The sequence below is a fragment of the Prionailurus bengalensis genome, chromosome D3 (genome assembly GCF_016509475.1).
Source record: "Prionailurus bengalensis isolate Pbe53 chromosome D3, Fcat_Pben_1.1_paternal_pri, whole genome shotgun sequence".
Taxonomy (NCBI): Eukaryota; Metazoa; Chordata; class Mammalia; order Carnivora; family Felidae; genus Prionailurus; species Prionailurus bengalensis.
Window position 1 is genome coordinate 18903904 of NC_057356.1, and position 23940 is coordinate 18927843.

General features: G+C 49.0%; 2 protein-coding genes and 1 long non-coding RNA gene across 5 annotated transcripts; 2 read left to right on the plus strand and 1 right to left on the minus strand.

Annotated features, from left to right (window-relative positions):
- Positions 1-1451: 1451 nt before the first annotated feature.
- On the plus strand, positions 1452-13042 carry LOC122470363 (glutathione S-transferase theta-1). 3 transcript variants are annotated; one of them, XM_043557869.1, is made up of 5 exons: positions 1453-1647; positions 3486-3573; positions 4162-4312; positions 12210-12386; positions 12572-13042. In XM_043557869.1, exons 1-5 carry the CDS (start codon positions 1536-1538, stop codon positions 12764-12766), a joined length of 723 nt encoding a protein of 240 aa, XP_043413804.1. In that variant the 5' UTR covers positions 1453-1535; the 3' UTR covers positions 12767-13042. The 3 variants fall into 3 exon arrangements, with proteins under 3 accessions (XP_043413807.1, XP_043413804.1, XP_043413805.1); XM_043557870.1 differs by lacking the exon at positions 3486-3573 and having other exon boundaries at positions 1545-1647; XM_043557872.1 differs by lacking the exons at positions 4162-4312; positions 12210-12386 and having other exon boundaries at positions 1452-1647.
- On the minus strand, positions 6635-15469 carry LOC122470365. Its single transcript, XR_006293902.1, has 3 exons — positions 15381-15469; positions 14407-14498; positions 6635-6899 (listed from the first exon to the last, which is right to left on the minus strand). It is a non-coding gene; the product is annotated as an uncharacterized LOC122470365 (long non-coding RNA).
- LOC122470364 (glutathione S-transferase theta-3-like) lies at positions 15365-22259 on the plus strand. Its single transcript, XM_043557873.1, has 5 exons — positions 15365-15597; positions 16962-17049; positions 19114-19264; positions 21311-21487; positions 21820-22259. Exons 1-5 carry the CDS (start codon positions 15486-15488, stop codon positions 22012-22014), a joined length of 723 nt encoding a protein of 240 aa, XP_043413808.1. The 5' UTR covers positions 15365-15485; the 3' UTR covers positions 22015-22259.
- Positions 22260-23940: the final 1681 nt, after the last annotated feature.

Sequence of the window (23940 nt, forward strand, 5' to 3'; positions counted from 1 at the left end):
GAAATCTTCCTTACTATGTAGAAAACCTCGTGTTCCTGCAGGTGCATTTTTCAGTTGGACTTGCTTTAGAAGATGACACAGACACCATCTGAGCAGCCAGGTGGCAGGCTCTAGGGGGATTCCTGGGTAGCAAGGAATAGGCCTATGATCAAGGCTCAGAGGTGTGTCTAGGGGTGGCAACTTGCAAGGGCCCTGGAGGGCTCTAGCCTCCCCACCATTTTCTCTACCTACCTACCTACCTACCTACCTATGTCTTACTGAGATATAATTGACCTATAGCACTGTGGAAGTTTAAGGTGTGCAACATGGTGATTTGATACATTTATATATTGCATATATATATGCATATATACATATTACATATTATATATGAACTAACACCTCTATTATGTCACCTAATTGTTTCTTTTTTGTGGGGAGAACAATTAAGATCTAGTTTCTCAGCAACTTTGAAATTGTAATACAGTTGTTGACTATATTGTTGACAACTAATGTTGTTGACTAACAGTAATTATGTTGTGATAGATCTCCACAACTTATTTCTCTCCTAGTTGCAAGTATGTACCCTTACATATCTTTCCAGTTTTCCCACCCGCAGGCCCTGGTAACCACTATTCTACTTAGTTTCTGTGAGTTTGGCTTCTTTTAGATTTTGCATAGAAGTGTGGTGATACCATATTTGTCTTTCTTTCTCTGTCTGACTTACCTCGCTCAGCACAATGCCCTCAAGGTTCATTCAGGTTGTCACAAATGGCAGGATTTCCTTCTTTCTCGTGGCTGAATAGTATTTCATTGTGTCTGTACACATGTTCTTTATCCATTCATCCCTCGAATAGTTGTTTCCGCATCTTGGCTGTTGTGAATAATGCTGCCATCAACGTGGGCGCGCAAATATTTCTTTCATATCCTGTTTCCATTTCATTTGAATATATGCCCAGAAGTGGGATTGCTGGATCTCTCCCCATGATTTGAATGAGGGAAGAAACAAACTCAGGGAATGTGAGGCACTGTGCCGGCAGGAGCAGGAAGACCCAAGTACAGGGAGTAGCATCTGAGCAGAGTGAGTTACCACAAAATGCTAGACATAAGCCCTGAGGCTGTGCCATTGGCTAGTATCAGGATCTCTGCGGTGTGGGGCTAAGATCTCTGGAGCCGGACCTTCTGGGTCCTTAATCACTCTCTGCCTCCATTGCGACATCTCTAAAATGGGAACGATAGGAAATTCTGACACAAATAGCACGGAAGAACCTTGAAGACACTATGGTAAGTGAAATAAGATAGTCACAAAGGACCCTCCGAGGGATGACCATCGCGCCACCACCTGGCCTGCTGGGCGGTGCGCTGCTCTAACCAACCTGTCAGACAGGCCCATGGCCGCGCAGCCATTGGACCAAAGCGCCGGGGTGCCCGGAGCTGCCCAATGGCTCCCCATTGGTGGCCGGTGGGGCGTGGCCGCGAGGACTGTGTGTGAGTTCCCCGGCAGCTTGGGGTTTGCAGAGTCCCTCGGGTCAAGAGTCGGGTCTTTCCGCTCCGCCATGGGCCTGGAGCTTTACTTGGACCTGCTGTCCCAGCCCTGCCGCGCCATCTACATCTTTGCCAAGAAGAACCGCATTCCTTTCGAGATGCGCACAGTGGAGCTGCTCAAAGGTGGGCGGGCCGAGGCTCGGGTTTGGGAATCGAGAGATCGGGGAGGAACGGGGAGGCCAAATATTGCTTAAAAGGACCTCCGGCGCCAGCTCCTTCTCGGGGCCATCGCCGGAAAAGGTGAGCCGCCAGGGAGATCCGAGATTCATCCCCCAAACAGTGCTCCGTCCCACCGAGTAGGCGATGGGGCTCGGCGGAGGCCGAGTAGAGGGGTGGAGAACTTGAAAAAGAGAGACCTCGTGAGCAAAAAGAAAGGGTACACCTGGACATAGGGATAGAGGACCTCCAGAACAGAGATGGGGGCAGGGGGAGGGCTGAGCACAGAGACCGGGGCGGAGCCGAGTCCCTCCTTGGTGGCCCCCAACTGCTGAAATTCGGCAACAACGGTCACTGTCCCAGGGTCTCACTTTCCAGCCCTGCTCTATGCCTTGGTCCAGTCTGCACTGGGGGTCCCCCTCTGTCCCTTCCTCCTTCTTCTGCTTTGCCTTCTCCTGCTTTACCTTGTCCTCTGCCTCTCTTGTTCCTGCTGGGTGGGGGTCCCCCTGGGGGTGTGCTGGGAGCCTGAGGGGAGACTGCAGGGAAGGCTGCTGGGCTTGGTGATCCCTGCACTCGCAACAGGAGGATTTGTTTCTCTGGCAGGCTCCCGAGGCTCCAAGGACACAGCTGGAACTTGGGGGGTGAGAGGGAGGCAGGACCCAGGTATTCCTGGGTGGGCAAGTAGGGTAACTCTCCTTGGCTGAGCCTTTCCCCTCATCGCTTCCCCACCAGTGTGGGGCCCTTGCCTGCTTTTGTGCCTTTGCACTGGCCTGTCCCTCTGCCTGAATCATCATCTTCTCCCCCCTCCAGGGCATTTCCCACTTGTCCTGCCCAGGGGGTACCTCTGCAGAGTATAGGGGAGAAGGCATAGGGACAAGAGAACATCCCAGCCAGGCTGTTAAATAAAGGGTGCAGAGAGCAGTGTGTTTCACTAGGAGAGGAGGGCAGGTGTGTCTGGTGAAGAAGGAGCAGTCTCAGGGAGGGAAGTGGGAGGATGGTGGGTGTGTTTGAGGCTAGAGGGTGAAGGCAATCATATACGGCTTTGAGGAACTTCCACCTGATCCTGGGGTAATAGGGAGCCACTGAAGACTGTTGAGCAGGATGGCAATGAGCTTAAGTGCTGTTCAGAAGCTTCTCTCTGGCTGCATCTGAAGGAGTAGGAACCACCCAGATGCACTCAAGCAGAGGCCTGTGTCCCCGGGGACACTAGGCTGCACCTTTTGGGGACAAAAATGTGACTGTCCCAGCTCCAGCAGAGCCTAAAGGTAGGGCCAGCCCCTGCGTCCCTAATGGCCAGGACAGGGTGAATAAGGGGACACAGAAGAGCTGGTAGAAGTTCTTTGCAGGTAAACAGATACCAGGAAGAGGCCACTTCTCTGTATTTGGTGACCTTACCTTAGAGTCCACAGGGAAAGGGGCACTGTACGAAGTCAGAGCTCCATTAGGGTGAACAGCCACCCTGCTCTGAAAGCTTGGGGCACCCTGAATATGAACTCATGAGGCTGGGGTTGGTGCAAAGGTGATGGGTGGGGTGCGTACGAAGGCCCAACTGAAGCATCATATCCTGCACCTTGGGCTGTGCACAAAGGGACTTGGCATAGGCTGACTAGGTTCATTTTGCAACATTTGGCAGAGTAGTCTCTTGTTTCTTCCAAAGTGGCCCTCACCAGCCTAGGCCATGCAGGAGAACAGCTGGGGGCTGGAGAAAAGTCATGAATTTGGGGCCTGGGCATAGGAGGGAGTGGGCACAGGCCATGCAGGCCTCAGTGGTAACTCCCTCCCCCAACACGATGGGCTCTCTGCAGGCCAACACCTCAGCGATGCCTTTGCCCAGGTGAACCCCCTGAAGAAGGTGCCTGCCTTGAAAGATGGGGACTTCACCTTGGCTGAGAGGTAACTGCTACCAGACCTCACTGGAACCATCTTGGCCTACCCCTTTATTTTAGAGACAATTCATGCGTACTCAGGGGCCCTCTAGGTCCACCCCTGTCACAACACCTTCATAACCCAGGGCAGGAGGAAGCTCCAGGCCTTGTCTGTTCTGTTCCATGATCCTGCGGCACCCCCAGTGTTTCCTGCAGGATGCTTTAGGGAGAACAGAGATGACAAGAAAGCCTTTTTGAGCAATCAGGCCGTCTGAGGCTAGGCTGGATGCCAGATGATGAGAATGGATGCAGGCTAAGAAGAACTAAGCTTCTTTAAGGCTCAGCTTTGATGGTATCTCCTCCAGGAAGCTCTCTGGTCAGAAACTGTCTCTGAACACTTGGCAGGATATTCTGCTGTGGGCTTTTGCCCGGTGGTAGGATGAGCCTCAGATAGACTCTCAGCTCTTCTGAAACTGTGCCTGGGCAAGTCCCTTCACTATTCTAAGCATGGCTTCCTTGTCTGAAGAATAAGGCAAATACCTTGGCACATTGTCAGGAAGATTAAAGAAGGGACTCTGTATAAAGCCCCTCGCACAGTGTCCTTCCTCCCCTGCAGTGTGGCCATCCTGCTCTACCTGACCCGCAAGTATAAAGTCGCTGACCATTGGTACCCCCAGGATCTACAGGCCTGTGCCCGTGTGGATGAGTACCTGGCATGGCAGCATACGACCCTGCGGAGAAGCTGTCTCCGGGCCCTGTGGCATAAGGTGAGGCCCTGGGGTGGGGAGGTCAGTCAGGGTATCACCCCAAAGGGGCTAAAGCACCATCGCATTCTTCTTTTCCATTTGGAGAGTCTCTACTGCTCTGACTTTGACTCCACTAATTCTTCTGTTGCCCCCACGATGCTATGAAACCCATGTAATACAGTCTTTATTTGAGATACTTTTTTTTCAGTTCTAGAAATTCCACTAGGTTCTTTTTTAAGTTTCCATTTCTGTGCTGAAATTCACCATCTGTATACCTGCTTAGTCCATATTTTCTTCTAAATTCTTCAGCATATTTATAATCATTACTTAAAAGTCGTGGTTAGCTACTTTTATTTTTATTTTTTTAAAACATTTTTTCTTTTGAATGTTTATTTGTTTTTGAGAGAGAGAGAGGAGATAGAACATGAGCAGAGGAGGGACAGAGAGAGAGGGAGACACAGCATCTGAAGCAGGCTCCAGGCTCCGAGCTGTCAGCACAGAGCCCGGCGTGGGGCTCGAACCCATGAACAGTGAGATCATGACTTGAGCCGAAGTCGGACGCTCAACCGACTGAGCCACCCAGGTGCCCCAATTTGTCAGTTAATTTTAATACTTTGGTCCCCTGTGGACCTATTTCTATTGGCCGTTTTTTATCCTCCTGATTATGGGTCACATTTTCTTCTTTTTTTGCATGTCTCATAATTTAATATTGTGTACTACATATTATGTTTGAAAGAAGGTAGAGGGACGCCTGGGTGGCTCAATTGGTTGAGCATCTGACTCTTGATTTCAGCTCACGTCACGATCCCAGGGTTGTGGGATTGAGCCCCACATTTGGCTCCATGCTGAACATGAAGCCTGCTTAAGATTCTCTCTCTCTGCCTCTCTCCTCTGTGCTCTCTCTCTCTCTCTCAAAAATAAATAAACAAACAAACAAACAAATAAATAAATAAATACAAACTTTACAAAAATAAATACAAGAAGTCAGAGATAGAAGTACATACTAAATGCCTCTAGAAAGAGTTTGTATTTTCCTCCGTCAGGCAGCCATGGTATGAGGTTAATTTCTTCCAGCTAATCAGGAGGTGGGCTAGGTTGTAGCTTTAGTTAGTTTCAGTTCATCTCTGGTTTCAGATGTCTTTTTTTTTGTTTTAAGTTTATTTATTTATTTTGAGGCGAGGAGAGGCAGAGAAAGGGAAAGATAGAATATCCCAAGTAGGCTTTGCACTGTCAGCACGGAGCCCAATGTGGGGCTCGAACTCATGAATTGTGCAATCATGAGCTGAGCTGAAATCAAGTGTTGGACACTTAACCGACTGAGCTACACAGGTGCCCCTGTTGTTGTTCACAACACCATTATTCAAGGTAGCTAGATGGTGGGAGAAACGCCAGTGTCCATGGATGGATGAATGGATAAACAAAGTGGTATGTACATACCAAGGAATATTATTCGGCCATAAAAAGGAAGGAAATAATGCAATATGTTATCATATGGATAAACCTTAAAAACATTATGCTAAGTGAAATAAGCCAGGCAGAAAAAGACAAATACTCTATGATTCCACTTTTATATATTTATTTTTTAAGGTTAAAAACTTTTTGTTAAGTTTATGTATTTATTTTGAGAGAGACAGAGATAGCATGAGTGGGGGGGGGAGAGGGGGCGGGGACAGAGAAAGAGAGGGAGAGGGAGAGAGAGAGAGAGAGAGAGAGAGAGAGAGAGAATCCTAAGCAGGCTCTGCGCTGTCAGCACAGAGCCGGAAGTGGGGCTCAAACCCATGGAATCATGAGATCATGACCTGAGCCGAAACAGAGAGTCAGATGCTTAACCGACTGAGCCACCTGGGTGCCCCTATTTTTTAAGATTTTAAATTTATTTTTAAGTAATGTCTATACCCACTATGGGGCTTGAACTCACAACCCTGAGATCAAGAGTTTCATGCCCCATGGACTAAGCCAGCCAGGTGCCCCTTGTTTTATCTTTTTAAAGATTTTTTATCACTTTTTTTTGAGGTTTATTTTTCTTAGTAATCTCTATATCCAACGTGAGGCTGGAACTTATGACCCCAAGATTAAGAGTCGCACACTCCTCTGACTGAGCCAGCCAGGCGCCCCTGTATGATTCCACTTATGTGGGATCTCTAGACTATTTCAGTTCATAAAGATGAGAAAGTAGAAAGATGGCTACCAGGGGACGGGGTTTGAGGCGGGGGGAGGAGGGAAAGGGAAGTTGTTTAATGGGCACAGAGTTTCAGTTTGGGATGATGAATGAGTTTGGAGATGGATGCTACTGGACCCCTGAGTCCAGTTCTTGAATCTCAATGTCACAAAAATAAACACTGAGAAAGAAAGCAGGCGGAGTTTATTAGAGATAGCTTGTACACAGGGGAGCCAACAAGAAAGAGGAATGTTGCCACCTCCCACCCCCCACCCCCCAACATGTACAGCTTATAAAGGCACTTTTCCAAAGGGTGAGGGGCTGGGAGCAGGGAAACATCTTTCAGTCCCATGGTCATTATCTTGTGATGGTCACTTCTTAGTGGACAATCACAGGATACCTCTCTTCATGGTCAACATTCTTTAGGGCTCTTGGTAAATAGAAATACTCCTGCAAGCAACATTTAAATTGTTACTTCTAATTTTTCCCGGGTAACCATTACTCCCTGATAGTTGTTATCTCTCATTCGTTCATTTTCCCAGAAGGAGATATTTGTCTCTAAGCATATGGAAACTTTTTTTTTAAGGTTTATTTATTTATTTTTTTTGAGAGAGAGATGGACAGTGCGTGCAAGGAGGGGAGGGGCAGAGAGAGGGAGACAGAGAATCCCAGGCAGGCTCTGTGCTGTCAGCGCAGAGCCCAACTTGCTTGAACCTTTTGAGATTGAGAGAGGGCGGGGGTTGGGGGGAGAGAATCTTAAGCAGGCTCCATGCTCAGTGAGGAGCCCGACATGGAGCTCAATCCCATGACCCTGGGATCGTGACCTGAGTCAAAACCAAGAGTCAGATGCTCAAGCTGACTGAGTCGTCCAGGCGCCCTTGGCTTTTTTTCTTTTATTTTTTGTTCTTTCTTTTATTTTCCATTTTAAACAGTTCTATAATTCTTTGATGGCTTTAAAGAAAAATAAGATTATTTTCTTTCCACCATTATTATGATGGGAGCCATGGTTTTTGTGACTTTGGTATCCAATAAGAAATGGGATTCCTCATTTTTAAAGTGTATGGGTCATCGGGGAGCCAGGATGGCTCAGTTGGTTGAGCATCCAGCTTCGGCTGAGGTCACGATCTCACGGTTCATGAGTTCCAGCCCTGCATCAGGCTCTCTGCTGTCAGCATGGAGCCCACTTTGGATCCTCTGTCCCCTCTGTGCTCCTCCTCCGCTCACACACACACACACACACACACACACACACACACTGTCTGTCTCTCTCTCTGAAATAAACATTAAAAAAAACCCATTTAAAGTGTATGGGTCATTGGCTTTATTGTTCTATCTCCTGTCATTTCATATGTAACACAGAAACAGAAAACAAAAGCCAAAAAACTTCTTGGTTGCCCTCATGCCTTCCTGAGAAGCCACCCTGCTCTGGGATCTGGTGGGAGTCCTTCCAGTTCACGATTTTATACATTATTACATTTATGTGTACTCATAAACAAAATAAAGTTTTGCTTTGAGTGTTTAAAGTTTTATGTAAGTGCTCCCCATATCATTCTGCAACGTGCATTTTTCTATATTGCCATGGGTGGATCTAATTTATCCATTTTTAACCTACTCTGTAGTAATTCATTATATAAATACATCAGAATGTATTTATTACCCGATTATGGTCTTTTATATTTAATGAGGAACAGGGGCACCTGACTGGCTCAGTGAGTAGAGCATGTGACTCTTGATCTCGCCCCGTGTTGGGTGAAGAGATTACTTTAAAAAAATAATAAAATCTTTTTAAAAATTAATTATTTATTTATTTTAATTTTATTTTTTATTTTTTAAAATTTACATCCAAATTAGTTAGCATATAGTGCAACAATGATTTCAGGAGTGGATTCCTTAAGCCCCTTACCCTTTAGCCCATCCCCCCTCCCACAACCCCTCCAGTAACCTCAGTTTATTCTCCATATTTATGTCTCTTCTGTTTTGTCCCCCTCCCTGTTTTTATATTATTTTTGTTGGCCTTCCCTTATGTTCATCTGTTTTGTCTCTTAAAGTCCTCCTATGAGTGAAATCATATGATTTTTGTCTTTCTGTGACTGACTAATTTCACTTAGCATAAAACCCTCCAGTTCCATCCACGTAGTTGCAAATGGCAAGATTTCATTCTTTTTGATTGCCGAGTAATACTCCATTGCATATATATACATTCTTTATCCATTCATCCATTGTTGAACATTTGGGCGCTTTCCATACTTTGGCTATTGTTGATAGTGCTGCTATAAACACGGGGGTGCATGTGTCCCTTTGAAACAGCACACCTGTATCCCTTCGATCAATGCCTAGTAGTGCAATTGCTGGGTCATAGGGTAGTTCTATTTTTAGTTTTTTGAGGAAACTCCATACTGTTTTCCAGAGTGGCTGCACCAACTTGCATTCCCACCAACAATGCAAAAGAGATCCTCTTTCTCCGCATCCTCGCCAACATCTGTTGTTGCCTGAGTTGTTAATGTTAGCCATTTGACAGGTGTGAGGTGGTATCTCATTGTGGTTTTGATTTGTATTTCCTTGATGATGAGTGATGTTGAGCATTTTTTCATGTGTCAGTTGGCCATCTGGATGTCTTCTTTGGAGAAGTGTCTATTCATGTCTTTTGCCCATTTCTTTACTGGATTATTTGTTTTTTTGGGTGTTGAGTTTGATAAGTTCTTTATAGATTTTGGATACTAACCCTTTATCTGATATGTCGTTTGCAAATATCTTCTCCCATTCTGTCGGTTGCCTTTTAGTTTTGCTGATTGTTTCCTTTGCTGTGCAGAAGCTTTTTATTTTGATGAGGTCCCAATAGTTCATTTTTGCTTTTGTTTCCCTTGCCTCTGGAGATGTGTTGAGTAAGAAGTTGCTGCGGCCAAGATCAAAGAGGTTTTTGCCTGCTTTCTCCTCAAGGATATTGATGGCTTCCTGTCTTACGTTGAGGTCTTTGATCCATTTTGAGTTTACTTTTGTGCATGGTGTAAGAAAGTGGTCCAGGTTCATTCTTCTGCAGGTCGCCGTCCCGTTTTCCCAGCACCACTTACTGAAGAGACTGTCTTTATTACATTGGATATTCTTTCCTGCTTTGTCGAAGATTAGTTGGCCATACATTTGTGGATCCATTCTGGGTTCTCTATTCTATTCCATTGATCAGAGTGTCTGTTCTTGGGCTGGTACCATACTGTCTTGATGATTATAGCTTTGTAGTATAGCTTGAAGTCTGGGATTGTGATGCCTCCTGCTTTGGTTTTCTTTTTCAAGATTGCATTGGCTATTCTGAGTCTTTTCTGGTTCCATACAAATTTTAGGATTATTTGTTCTAGCTCTATGAAGAATGTTGGTGTTATTTTGATAGGGATTGCATTGAATATGTAGATTGCTTTGGGTAGTATCGACATTTTAGAAATATTTGTTCTTCCTATTCAGGAGCATGGAATCTTTTTCCATTTTTTGTGTGTCTTCTTCAATTTCTTTCGTAAGCTTTCTATAGTTCTCAGTGTATAGATTTTTCACCTCTTTGGTTAGATTTAATCCTAGGTATTTTATGGTTTTTGTGCAACTGGAAATGGGATTGATTCCTTGATTTATCTTTCTGTCGCTTCATTGTTGGTGTATAGGAATGCAACCGATTTCTGTGCATTGATTTTATATCCTGCAACTTTGCTGAATTCATGAATCAATTCTAGCAGTTTTGGGGTGGAATCTTTTGGGTTTTCCATATAGAGTATCATGTCATCTGTGAAGAGTGAAAGTTTGACCTCCTCCTGGCCGATTTGGATGCCTTTTATTTCTTTTGTTGTCTGACTGCAGAGGCTAAGACTTCCAATACTATGATGAATAACAGTGGTGAGAGTGGACATCTCTGTCTTGTTCCTGACCTTAGGGGGAAAGCTCTCAGTTTTTCCCCATTGAGGATGATATTAGCATTGCGTTGTTCATGTATGGCTTTTATGATCTCGAGGTATGCTCCTTCTATCCCTAATTTCTTGAGGGTTTTTATCAAGAAAGGATGCTGTATTTTGTCCAATGCTTTCTCTGCATCTATTGAGAGGATCATATGGTTCTTGTCCTTTCTTTTATTGATGTGATGAATCACATTAATTGTTTTGCGGATATTGAACTAGCTCTGCATCCCAGGTATAAATCCCACTTGGTCGTGGTGAATAATTTTTTTAATGTTTTATTGTTGGAGCTGGTTGGCTAATATCTTGTTGAGTATTCTTGCATCCATGTTCATCAGGGAAATTGGTCTATAGTTCTCCAAAAAATAATAAAATCTTAAAAAAAATAATAAAGGGGAACAAAACCACTTTTTAAAACCCTAAGAATTTTGAATCTACCAAATTGGAACAGAAGGGAAATATAGAGTCCACAACCTCTTGCAGGGGTGAGGCGGATAATAAATAGAGGGAAGAGGCCTAGGTGGGGTTCTGCAGACTGAGAGCCCATGAACATCAGCCTTAGATACTGAGCAGGGATACCCTATGGCCAGCACCCTTTACATTCAAAAGAAGCTGGAGGGGCACCTCGGTGGCTCAGTCAGTTAAGTTTAAGCGTCTGACTTCGGCTCGGGTCATGATCTCATAGCTCGTGGGTTCGAGCCCCACATCGGGCTCTGTGCTGACAGAGCCTGGAGCCTGCTGCAGATTTTGTGTCCCTCTTTTGCTCTGCCCCTCCCCTGCTCATTCTCTGTCTCTCTCTCTCAAGAATGAATAAACATTAAAAAATATTTAATTTAATTAAAAAGAAACTGGAAGTTTGGACTCTCATATGAAATGTCCCCATGTTAAATGTCAGCAACTGATCGATATTTTTAAAAACTCTGTAGCCAGACCAATGTTATTAGCTCAGAACTGGCCTCCAGGGCACCAGTGGGCGATCGTTGATTCTGTCTACCTTGTATGGGAGAGGAAACTGAAGCCCAAAGCCAGGGCTCGTGTACAGTCCTAGTCCTGTGTATCTGTTTACCTGTATCTCAGGCTCTCCCAAACGACCTTACCAAACAAAGCATGAGCCTCCCTCTCATGATCCCCATCTATGTATCTCCCAGACAGCTCTGCCAACCTTGAGGCTGTTGATGGCTTCCCCCTAAAACACCTTCCTCCCAGAATCCTGGACACCACTCTTTCTTGGCCCTCCTCCTTAGTCCCTCAGAAAATGTTGGTTCTACTCTTGACTTAGTCTTTTCTTGACTGTGCCTTTCAGGCAAGTGACGGTGCCTCTCTGGGCCCCACTTTTCCATTTACAAGAGGAGTCATGGCACTATTATTATTCCTATATTATAGACGGGGAAATTGAAGTTCAGAGTGTTTGAGGATTTTGTTTTGGGTCCACACACTCTATAAGTGGCAGGGTGGAAATCTTATTAGCTTATCTTCCTAATTACTTATACAGTAAGAGGTACTGGCTTTATATTCAGGGGGAAAGATGTTATAAAATAGATTGTTCCCAAGCCTAATACCTACTTCCAAAGTATAAAACTCATTGTTCAGGTCCCCTTTGAGTCCTTCTGTCGGATGCTCCTGAGGTTCAGCCATCAGAGATCACAGAAGAAGGAATATTTCTGGGAAAGATGGTCCTCTGGGAGTTTCCCTGCAGGCCTACCCAGGCTATAGAAGAGAGGTGCATGCAGCCAGAAAGCAGTTCAAACTGGGGTGGGGAGGCACACATGCCTTCCTGCCCCTGAGGCTGGCTGGGCTGGCCCCTAACCCTTTGCTTTGCTTCCCCACCTACCAGGTGATGTTCCCTGTTTTCCTGGGTGAGCCAGTATCTCCTGAGATGCTGGTGACCACCCTTGCTGAGTTGGATGTGACCCTGCAGTTGCTTGAGGACAAGTTCCTCCAGAACAAGGCCTTTCTCATTGGGCCCCATGTCTCCCTGGCTGACCTGGTAGCCATCACAGAGCTGATGCATGTGAGTTGTATGGATAGGGTGGGCCTGCTAGGCGGGGAGGGCCCTGGGGAGTTGCTGAAGTCTTGCCACCGGCTGTGCTTATCTATAGAAACCTCTTCTGGAGCTATGTGGCCCCCAAACCGGGCAGATGCTGCCATTCTTGACCTTGCCAACCCACCCCCATCCCGTTCTCTTTCTCCCTACAGCCTGTGGGTGCTGGCTGCCAAGTCTTTGAAGGTAGACCCAAGCTGGCTGCATGGTGCCGGCGTGTGGAGGCAGCAGTGGGAGAGGATCTCTTCCGGGAGGCCCATGAGGTCATCCTGAAGGCCAAGGACTCTCCACCTGCAGACCCCACCATAAAGCAGAAGCTGATGCCTGCGGTGCTGGCCATGATCCGGTGAGCCAGGAAGCCTTGTACCTGCTCTGCCCAGGATAGTTCGCAAAGCATCTTCATTTCCAATCTCCCATGGGAGGTTGGCTCAGAGGGCAGGAGTGACTTGCCTGAGTCCCACTGCCCCTCTGCTCCCCAGGTTAGATCCCTACACCCACACCATCTTCCACAGCGGCCTGAAAGCCACAATGAGAATGGAACACCCAGATCTTATCTCCTTTAATCACTGCATTTCGTTTTCAGTTTAGGAAATAAACCTGGGCTCAGCCTGAGCCTGTGCTTCTAATAATGTGTGATTTATTTGACCTTCTGTCCTGGTCCTCGTCTTCTTCTGTATCCCAAAGACAACCCCCTTTCCTAAGCCCAATGGGTCAGCTTCTCCATGATGGTTTCCAGGAGTGAAATGAACAAACTCCCTCTAATCTTCTAGTTCTTGGAGAAAGTGATTTGTCAGACAGCACAGAGGGCAGCAGGCATCCCGTATGTGGTGGCTGTAGGCATGGTGATCAATCAGTTGCCTGGGCCAACCTCCCAGGATATGGCCCTTTGGCACCAAGTGCTGTAGCTCATGTGTCCTGCCTGTGTTCTGCAGGATTGGTCAGGAGGGGAAAATTCAAATAGCAGCTCTCCTGGTCAGGAAATCAATTATGCAGGGCCTTAAAGGCCATGCCTATGATTTGTAAACCATAAACAGGCATAGTGTGCTGAGAATGCATTTTATTTATTTATTTATTTATTTATTTATTTATTTATTTATTCATTTACTTAGTTACTTATATTTTATTTTAAGTAGGCTCCACACCCAGTGTGGGGCCTCAACTCACAACCCTGAGATTAAGGGTCACATGCTTTACCGACTGAGCCAGGTAGTCACCCCACTAGATTGCATTTTAAAATAATATTCTGGCTGGATGCGGGGGGTTGGACTGGAGGATGGCCAGAGAGGAAGCAGGGAGATTGGATATTATAGTAATCCTGCCAAAGGCGATTTGTGCAAGAGGGCAGGACAATGAAGGGACTGGAGAACATGGCCCCTTCCAGTTTGGAGAGGGCTCCAGCACTAGGCTGTGAAGGCACTCTCCTGGGGAAATAGATTTTACATAAACGGGGAATTTAGGGGATTAGGGAGGCCAAACTATTCTTAAATTTTCCAATAATATCCTCTTGTCAAGGGGCTTTTTCTGAATCTTGGCTTTGGGGGCAGGATTTTCTTACTCCAAGAGCCTTTCTTAGGGAATGGGGGTCCATAGCCACAGACCTCAGGAGCCCCCACGGTGTCAGTTGGAGGGACTTGGCCCTGCAAAGGAGCTGGGGAAGTTTCAGTCCCCCTGCAAGTCACTAGGTGGGCCTCATGGGTTCCTGCCATTTGCTAGAGGGATTAGCTGGAGTGTAAGGAATATGACCCCAGGGATTAGGGAGGGGTGGCTCATTCTTTCCAGTAGCGTGGGCCTGGCCTCCACAGTGAGCTGGGGTCCAGAAACCTCCCCAGCCTCCATCCTGAGCACTGGCCATAGGGGAGGCTACTGCACCTCCTTTCTCTGCCTCCCTTTGTGTTCCCCGGGAATCAGAAGCCCCTCCTCTCTCAGTCTGAGGAAGTAGCTTGGGCCAATGGAAGGCAGCCAAGCCCTTTCCGCTGCTCAATTCACTGACCTTCGGTGCTGGAAGCGTCCTTGACGTCCTGTTCCCATTATCATCCCTCACTGTCCCAGTGTGGGTTCGGCTTTTGGCTTCGTCCAGCAAAGCTGAGGACGGCAGAAAGGATTATTCCAGACTCCGTGCAAGTCAGGAGAGGTGAGGGGGAGGCTAAGGGAAGTCTCCTAGAGTTGCTCTCAAGCTCCCGTATTTATTGAGCATACATTTAGGGAAACATTGTGCAATACGTCCGTGGGCTATGTGCCAGGAAGAACGTATAGAAAACGCGCAGAAGGGGCGCCTGGGTGGCGCAGTCGGTTAAGCGTCCGACTTCAGCCAGGTCACGATCTCGCGGTCCGTGAGTTTGAGCCCCGCGTCGGGCTCTGGGCTGATGGCTCAGAGCCTGGAGCCTGTTTCAGATTCTGTGTCTCCCTCTCTCTCTGCCCCTCCCCCGTTCATGCTCTATCTCTCTGTCCCAAAAATAAACGTTAAAAAAAAAAAAATTGAAAACGCGCAGAAAAACAAGTTAAGGCAGGATAAAATATTCCATGGGATAACATAACCCAAGGAATTTATGGGTACCGGCAGGACCTAACCCCTAGGTACACATTAACTAGATAAGCGAAGTGAGTGCCCGCTAGATACACATTAACTAGATAAGCGAAGCGCAGTCTGCTGTTTTCAGCAACACCAGAAAGCAGTGTTCTCCTTTGCAATGCGTTCCCTGTAACCCCTAAACCAGGACACAGTTATTTGATTTCCCCAACCCCAGGTAGATATTGAGGTCAGGGGAAGAGGTGTGTCCTGGCAGCGAAAGCTCGGTTCAGAGGCCAAGTCTCCCAGTGCTACCAAGAGAACCGCTACAGGGCTTCCCGGTGAGGGAACGAGGGAGAGCTGGGGTGTCTCTGATTGGTCCAAAGTTCTCCGGAGCCATCCAATGGGCGGGGAGGGTGTGGCGGGGCTCAGACCCTCCCCCGCCCCCAACTCCTCACCCGGATTGCGGATTGCGCTGGGCTCTCGGCCGTTCCCGCCAGCCGTTGCTGTTCCCGGTCTTGTACCCTAGGCGCGACCCCGGGGTCGGGTCCTCCGCTCTCGCCATGGGCCTAGAGCTCTACCTGGACTTAATGTCCCAGCCCTGCCGCGCCGTCTACATCTTCGCCAAGAAGAACGGCATCCCCTTCGAGTTGCGCACGGTGGAGCTGCTCAAAGGTGGGCCGGGCCGGCAGACAGGCCCTGGGGGCAGGGCCGCCTGTGCGCTGAGGGACCCCCGCCCGGCCGCGCGCCGCAGAGCCACTGGAAGGGTCACTTTCCAGTACGGAAGCCGTGACATCACTTATCGGTGGTGTATTTTTCAACAGCCCCGATCTTTGCTTAGTGACTAGGAAACATTTGTCAAAATACAGGTTAAGAGGGAGCAGAGCAGACAGAAAGCAGTGGGGGGCGCGGGGGACGGGAAGGGGGGGGCGTGGGGAACCAGAGTGAGTGCGCCAACACCCCCACACCGGGGCTTGTAGGAAACCATGAAACTGCCTTCTCATTTCTTTATTGGAGTAGCCTGCATCTCTGGAATTTCTGCATCTGTCAGCAAGAGAAGGCTGTTCCACTTGGAGCCCGTCCCCTCTTTACTTCTACCTACGCCTGCCTACCTCCCCTCCGCATTTACAGGATCCAGTGGAGGAGGCAGGGCTGTAATCGGACAGTAGGCCTATCCTTGGGCAGGCCAGGAGGGAGACCCCTTCTTGGCTGAGCCTGCCCACCTTCTGTCTTTGGTGTCCCCAACCTGGGACACCAACTGCTATGCTGCCACCTTGCTCCACCTTTTTAGCCCTCTTTGGGATGGAGGCTGGGCACGGAGGCATTTTCTGGAGGGAGAATGGGTGGCGGTGATTGTCTTCACCCAGTAGAAGGGCAAAGCGGGCCCTATGGCCAGGCGGGAGCCTGGTTCCGTGGAATCGCTCTGACTCCACACACAGGGATTGTCGTACCTCCCAGCACTGGCCCAGCTCAAGGAATGCAGAAGTGAGTCAGACCTGGGAACACCCACGGGGGAAGGAGCCGTGAGGGTTTGGCACCAGAAAGAAAGAAGAGCTAAGCTGGTGGAGTCTGGGTGACTGAATGGGACAGAGGCTCCTGGAGAGAACGAGGCTGCACTGAGGGCTGGGAGCAGGTGTGTGTGGAGCTTTGTGGTGTGGACAGGTCACCCACCCGGCATAGGAAGATGGCTGAAGGGGGCAAGCCTAGAGCCCAGGGAGGAGGCTGGAGTGTCCGACAAATGGATGGACTTGGTTGGGGGTGGGGCTGGATTACAGCTGCTGGCAATCGCCCTCTCTCCTTGCCCAAGCTGAGATGCTGCTTGGCCCGGATTTCCAAGGGGGTGGACACAGGAAGGGTGGGCCTCTGCTGGGGAGGTCAGGGTCTGTGATCTGGTGACCAGCAGAGTGTTCTCCTTCCCGCTGCCCCGCCCGGATAGGGGCCTTGGAAAGAGCTGGTGCCTGGATGTTGAGGTGGGGGTTGGGCAGAGACCTCAGAGGGCTTAGGGTTCTCCTCACCCGCCTCACTGGTCTCTCCCACAGGTCAGCACCACAGCGACGCTTTTGTCCAGGTGAACCCCCTGAAGAAGGTGCCAGCCTTGAAGGATGGGGACTTCACCTTGGCTGAGAGGTATCAGGTCCCCAGGCTGCTACAGGCCTTGTGAGGCCGGTCAGCCATTTGGGTGTCTACCGTTGATGGCTTAGATCACAGCTTGTGTGCCCTGAGCTCCTGTGCCAGCCCCAGCAGGCAGAGGAGCCTGGGGCTGGGAGGGGCTGCTGAAGTCATGGCATCTCCACTCCCCCCTGGCAGGGTACAAATGAGGAAACCGAGGCCGGGTGAGGGGAGGGACTTGCACAAAATATTGAGGAGTAGCTGCAGAGCTACTCTTCTACAAATCTTGGGAGCAAGTCCTGTTGCCCTGGATGTCAAGAGAACACCCAGAGAGCTTCAGTGGCTATTTGCTGGGCACCCACCAGGGCCAGGAACCATCCAGACCCTAGGGCCAAAGCAGTGAACAAATTCTAAGCCCTTGCCCTCATGGAGCTCATATTCTAGAAGGGGGGAGTGATAATCTCTGTAAAGGTGTAACACATCCCGTGGTGATGAGTGCGATGGAGGAAATAACTAGGCTAAGAGTGAGGGTGGGTGCGATTTTGAGTAGGATGTTGAGTGAAGGGCCCCTTGAAGAGGAGGCATCTGCGCAGAGACCTGCAGGAACAGAAATGCAAGGTATGTAGGGAAGAGTGTTCTGGCTGGAGGGAACAGCAAAGCCAAATGCTATGGGGTGAGACAGTGCTTGGGGTACAGGTAGAAGAGGCAAGGCATTCAGTGTGGCTAGGGTAAGCAAGGGGAGAAAGCAAGGGCTGAGGTCTCAGGGTAGCATGTGGGGCCAGGAAGACTGGCTTTTACTGTAGGTAAGATGGGACCATTGGAGGAATTTAAGCAGAGGAAAGCTGAGATCTGACTTAGGTTTCTTGTGTTTTTTTTTTTGTTGTTGTTGTTTTAAAGTGGGGGTTGGTGAGTGAGTGAGGGTGGAGAGAGAGGGAGAGAGAGAATCCCATGAGGGGCAGAGACAGAGAGAGAGAGAGAGAGAGAGAGAGAGAGAGAGAGGAGGGAGAGAGAGAAGTGGGGTTGGAGCTCACCCAGGGCGAGGCTTGTGCTCACTCGAAGCAGGGCTCGAGTTCACCTGAAGTGGGACAGAAGCTCACCCCAAGTGGGACTCAAACTCACAAACTGAGATCATGACCCGAGCCAAAGTCACATGCTTAACCGACTGAACCACCTAGGTGCCCCCGACTTAGGTTTTAAAGGATCCCTCTGGCTGGGTTGAGAAGGTACTGTGCTAATCCAGGAGAGAGGTCCTGGGGCCCCAGACCAAGGTGGTGGGGTAGGGGAAAGTAGTGGTCAGTTCTGGATGCCCTTGAAGGTCAAACCTAAGTTTGCTGAAGAGCTGGAGGTGGGTGGAAGAGATGAGAGCCCAGGCCAGCCTCAAGGTTGGCAGCTGAATGGTGGTATCCTTTACCGAAGCCACATAGTACCTCCATGGTAGAGCCAGATTCACATTCCACTTGGCTCCAGAACATCTGGCCGCTGGATAATCCAACATCCATGGAGGCATGGTGCTCTGGCCAGATATGATGCACAGGCCAGACATGGTGGAGGGAGAGGAGGAAGGGGGGAAGTCAGGGAGGGCTTCCTGGGGGAGGGTGCTGGAGGCTTTGGGCAGGTAGAGAGGAGATGGGATACGGTGGAAAACAGTGACCCGTTCACCCGGGAGGCCTTGTCTGAACCCCAGGGAGTGTCAGAGGACTTGGCCTTGCTCCTGGCGTGGCCGTGCATTGGATATGGTGGGGAGTGGTATCTGAGTTGCTCTTGTCCTTCAAGAACCATGTTGGGTGCCCCTTCCTCATGGAAGCTTTCTCTGAGTTCCCCACCCCCCTCCTTCTGAAATCCTAAGACATGTTGTTTTTCACTTGGTGCCCTTAGTTCAGATGGTAGGATGGCCTAATGTAGAACTGTGTGATTCAAGGCGGTCACCTAACCTCTCTGAGCCTCACATTCCTCCTCTGTACCATGGAGATAGTGAAATGCTCCACCTGGAGGAGTTGGGGAGATGTGAGCAGTGTGGGCTGGCCCCTACGGAGTGGCTGAAGAGTGACTAGTACATGTTCCCGCCCCCTCCGTGTCCCCCAGTGTGGCCATCCTGTTGTATCTGTGTCGCAAGTATGAGGTCCCTGACCACTGGTACCCTCAGGACCTGCAGGCCCGTGCCCGTGTGGACGAGTACCTAGCATGGCAGCACACGGCCCTACGGAATAGTTGCACACGAGCCATGTGGCAGAAGGTGAGGTATGGCAGGATGGGGACTCTTCTAGGATGCTCAAGGGACAGTGCTTTCTGTTTAAAACATTTTGTTCAGAACCGAGGCCTTAGAACACCAAATTCTAGAATCCCAGAGACTCCCTAGTCCAACCAACTTGTTTCCCAGAGGGGAAACCGAGGCAGAACTAGGGAGTTGACTTTGCCCAATGTGCTCTGATTCTTGAGCTGGTGAGAATCAATTTTATGCCCTTTGGCATACTCCAGACTGCCTGGAGACATTGCCTTTTGGGAGAGAAAAAAAGTCAAACCCTCTAACCACACACATACTTTTCAAGTAGGGAAGTATAAATGAAAAATCTTAAACTAAGCAGAGATGAGGAGACATCTCAATAAAGTTGATCCGATTTCTGGGTATTCAAGGATTTCTAAGCCTAAGAACACTGAAAAACTCAAAGAAGAGCCTAACAGATTGTACACATACAATGATTTTGTGTAAGAGGAAAGAATTAGACTTAAAATGAGCAAAAAACTGGCAAGGATTTGTTATAAAGAAGTAACATTCTTTTTCTTTTTTTTTTTTTTTCAAAAAAAATGTTTTAAGTTTATTTCTTTTGAGAGAGAGAAGAGAAGGACCAGGGGAGGGGCAGAGAGAGAGGGAGAGAGAGGATCCTAAGCAGGCTCCATGTTGTCAGTGCAGAGCCTGATGCAGGGCTTAATCTCACCAACCATGAGATCATGACCTGAGCTGAAATCAAGAGTTGGACGCTTACCGACTGAGCCACCCAGGTACCCTGAAAGAAGTAACATTCTTTAAAAAAATTTTTTTTAACGTGAATTTATTTTTGAGAGACAGAGAGAGACAGAGCATGAGCAGGGGAGGGGCAGAGAGAGAGGGAGACAGAATCGGGAGCAGGCTCCAGGCTCCGAGCTGTCAGCACAGAGCCTGACCTGGGGCTCAAACCCACAAACCGTGAGATCATGACCTGAGCTGAAGCTGGATGCTTAACAGAAGAAACACCCCAGAAGTAACATTCTTACTATTTAAGATGCTCTCAGAATGCCATCAAACAAAGGCACAGGAGAAAAATGGGCACAAGAAACCAGCAGGGATTTAATTGAAGGACAGAGAGAGATGGTCATTAAATGGATGAAAATACATTTAACCTAAGAATCAAGTAAATGCACATTTAAGCAGGACACAGATACCATTTTTACCCATCAGATGTACAGATGTTTTTGAAATGTGTGCCCTGAGTTATTATTTTTAGGGTACTTACAAAGGGCCCAGCACACAGTGGGTGCCCTGTGCATGTGAGGGAGCATGCGATGGGCATGCTCATACTCTGCTGTAGGTAGAGAATCATTGTTCTGAAGGGTCGTTGGGCAAAACGCAGGTTTCTGTAACCTTAGAAATGCCTTCCTTGAAGCCTCTTGGGGCTGAGAGAGGAGCCCCCTCAAGCTGGTAGGGGCAGGAGCCTGGTGCGTTTGAAGGCAGAATGGAGAGTAGTCAAGTAGAGTGAATATAGACCTTCACTACTCAAAGTGTGGTCCAGGGACCAGGAGCATCAGCACCACCTGGGAGCTTGGAAATGCACAGTCTCAAGCACCACACAGGCATACAGATTAGGAACGTGCACTTTAATCAGATCCCAGAAGGATTTGCATGTGTTGTCCCATTTGAGAAGCCTGGGGTGGAGGAGGAGGTGGGGAGTGGGGAGAGGGTGACTGTGGTGCTGAGGAGGCGCCTGGTGTAGGCTTTCATGGTGAGGGTAGTGGGGAGCCATGGAAGGCTTTATGCAGGGGGTGATATGGGCAAACTGGGATTGCAGAAGATCCCCGTTCTGCGCCCCCCACCCCCACCCCCGGCTGCCCTGCAGGAGGACCTAGGGAGTGGTGGAGGCTGTCCATGTGGGAGTAGGTGAGGCCTGGGCTGGTGGTGGCTGTGGGTGGATGGAGTGGGTGAGTGTGAGGAGAAATTTGAAGGCCTGGTGATAGATTGGATGAGAGCAGGAACCGGCCTGCGCTTTGGGCAGACCCTGAGCCCTTTCTCTGCCTGCCCACCCACCAGATGATGTTCCCAGTGTTCCTGGGTGAACAGGTGCCCCCTGAGACATTGGCATCTACTCTGGCTGAGCTGGAAAGGTGCCTGCAGCTGCTTGAGGACAAATTCCTAAAGGACCAAGACTTCCTTGCTGGACCCCACATCTCAGTGGCTGATTTGGTGGCCATCACGGAGCTGATGCATGTGAGTGCCATGGGGGAGGGTGGTCCACTGGGCAGTGGGGTGTCCTGGGACGGTGCCAACATACCAGCTCACATTGCCCTTTCTGACTGTGCGGCCCTGGGCAAGTCACTTCCCCCTCTGAGCCTCAGTGTTCTCATCTGTAAAATGGGGCTTCAAGACCCTATCCTGCAGTGATATTGAGAAGCTTCCTAGTGTCTCCTGGGAGAGAACCTCTAGCCTATTCCATATGTGGCAGAGGAGGGAAAATCCACCCAGGGGAATCCCTCAACCAGGTCATGCTGCCTCGTGCTTGTCCATGTGTAGCCACTCCACCTGGCTCCCTCTCCCCATAGCCTGTCAGTGCTGGCTGCCAAGTCTTCAAAAGCCGACCCAAGCTGGCTGCATGGCGCCAACGCGTGGAGGCCGCCGTGGGAAAGGACCTCTTTCAGGAGGCACATGCAGTTGTCATGAAGGCCAAGGACTTGCCTCCAGCAGACAGTGCCATAAAGGAGAAGCTCAAGCCCTCGGTGCAGGTTTTGTTGCAGTGAGTGGAGGACCAGGCCTGCAGAGATGATGGAGACTCTGTTGTTGGAAGAAGAGATGGAATCGCCCCTCCTAGGCTATGAGCAAGGCCTGCTGTCCAGCCTCTGGCCCTTAGTTCCCTCTATGCATGAGATCTTCATTCCTCCTTTTGTTTGTCTCCTCACTCCACTCCTGCCCCTTCCACCCTGGCTTCATGTGACCCCTGGAAAGAGCTTTAGTAAACACATATTTGTCCCCCTTGTGTTTGAAACTTCTGGTGGTGCCTTACTGCTCTGAGGCTAAAGTATGAATCGTTGAACTTTGCATTGCCCACCCCTCCAGGGCACCCCCTTCTGGTTGTACCCAGTAGCCCATCATTTTAGACCCCTTCTCCCAGCTGCCACCCCCACCTCCACTTCCTGGCCTTAGCTCAGGCTGTTTCCGTCGCTTATAGGACCCCTCCTCAACTTGCCTGGTGCCCCTCCTGGTCTTTAGGCATTTGTCACCATGTTGTTTCTCCAGTGAGACTTCCCTGACTTCCCTAGCCCCAGGCCAAGTCCGGTGACCCCCTGGGCTCCTCAGCCCCAGACCTTCCCTCTTTCAGTCCTAGAACAGAGTTGGTTCCACACCCCCTGGGCTGAGCACCTGTCTCAGCTGGGGGTTGACCTGGGGAAGGGATGTCTGAATCTGACATGGACTTCATCTCTTAGGTCTCTGTCATCCCTCTGGGGTGATGCTGTCTCCTAGAGGTGGGATGGAAGGTTGGTTTATGAAGTGCCTTGCAAGGAGGGAAGTCCCAGATTAGTTCCTGGCCCTCTCGGTGCTGCTAAGAGGCCTTGCTCTCCCAAGCCTACTCATAACCCCAACCAATGTCTAATCTATGCCCCACCCTGGGTCCCAGACTTGCCCCCTGTCCCTCTCCTTTCTCCTCAAGATTATCACAATCCACCTGTCTTGTGTTCTAGACTCTCTGATAGCCTAGTCATCCAACAAACTGCTAGTGGGACTGGGTCCTGAACAGAGCCTCTCAGCCTGCCTGCCTTCTCATGGAGGCTCGCCCCACCTTTTATTTTTTAATGTTTATTTTTGAGAGAGAGAGAGAGAGCAGGCAAGGGTCAGAGAGAGAGGGAGACACAAAATCTGAAGCAGGCTCCAGGCTCTGAGCTGTCAGCACAGAGCCTGATGTGGGGCTTGAACTCAACCTAAGCTGAAGTCAGACGCTCAACCGACTGGGCTACCCAGGCGCCCCATCTTTTTTTTTTTAAGATTTTATTTTTAAGTAATCTCTATGCACAACATGGGGTTCGAACCTATAACCCTGAGATCAAGAGTCGCATGCTTCACTGACTGAGTCAGCCAGGCGCCCCAAGGCTCCTTTAATATGCACACCCACATAGAATTTTAGAAGTGTAATTGAGATTATTTATACACACCCACACAATTTCAACTGTATTTTCACTTACAATTCAGACAACTTTGCAACACTGATGAGAGTACCATGTTTAGCCATATCAACAGGTTTCCATGTGCTAAGTAACACATTTTGTTTTGACTATAAAAATATAGGGTACTGTAAACATGGCTGGCAGTTTGGCTAGGACCTGGCTTTCACCCCCTTGGTGGATACTACTTCAGCACGAAACAAGGTTACCACAGGTGCAAGAGGGCACAAAGGCAGATAGATGTCTGTGGTGAGCCAGAGTTCTCTACCCAGCCTCACCTGAATTCACAAGTGTCACTTGGCTCCTGGTCAAGAGAAGTGCAGATTTTCACATATAATGTGAAGTTGCCTAACTTGGAAATGGTGGTAACGTGGCAAAACAAAAAACAAAAAACAAATTAGGATGGAGACTGGGAAAGGTCTCACACAGGTGTGTATGTTCTGCGTGTGTGTTCAGACCCACATTCTGTGAAACTCAATAAAGGAACCTTCATTTAAAATAAAGTTGGGA

Excerpts from the sequence above, each read along its gene's own strand:
- LOC122470363 (XM_043557869.1), top strand. The coding sequence starts at position 1,536 with ATGGGCCTGGAGCTTTACTTGGACCTGCTGTCCCAGCCCTGCCGCGCC. Across the intron at positions 1,648-3,485 it reads CACAGTGGAGCTGCTCAAAG|GCCAACACCTCAGCGATGCC; the intron begins GTGGGCGGGCCG and ends GGCTCTCTGCAG. Across the intron at positions 12,387-12,571 it reads CCATCACAGAGCTGATGCAT|CCTGTGGGTGCTGGCTGCCA; the intron begins GTGAGTTGTATG and ends TTCTCCCTACAG.
- LOC122470364 (XM_043557873.1), top strand. The coding sequence starts at position 15,486 with ATGGGCCTAGAGCTCTACCTGGACTTAATGTCCCAGCCCTGCCGCGCC. Across the intron at positions 15,598-16,961 it reads CACGGTGGAGCTGCTCAAAG|GTCAGCACCACAGCGACGCT; the intron begins GTGGGCCGGGCC and ends TCTCTCCCACAG. Across the intron at positions 21,488-21,819 it reads CCATCACGGAGCTGATGCAT|CCTGTCAGTGCTGGCTGCCA; the intron begins GTGAGTGCCATG and ends CTCTCCCCATAG.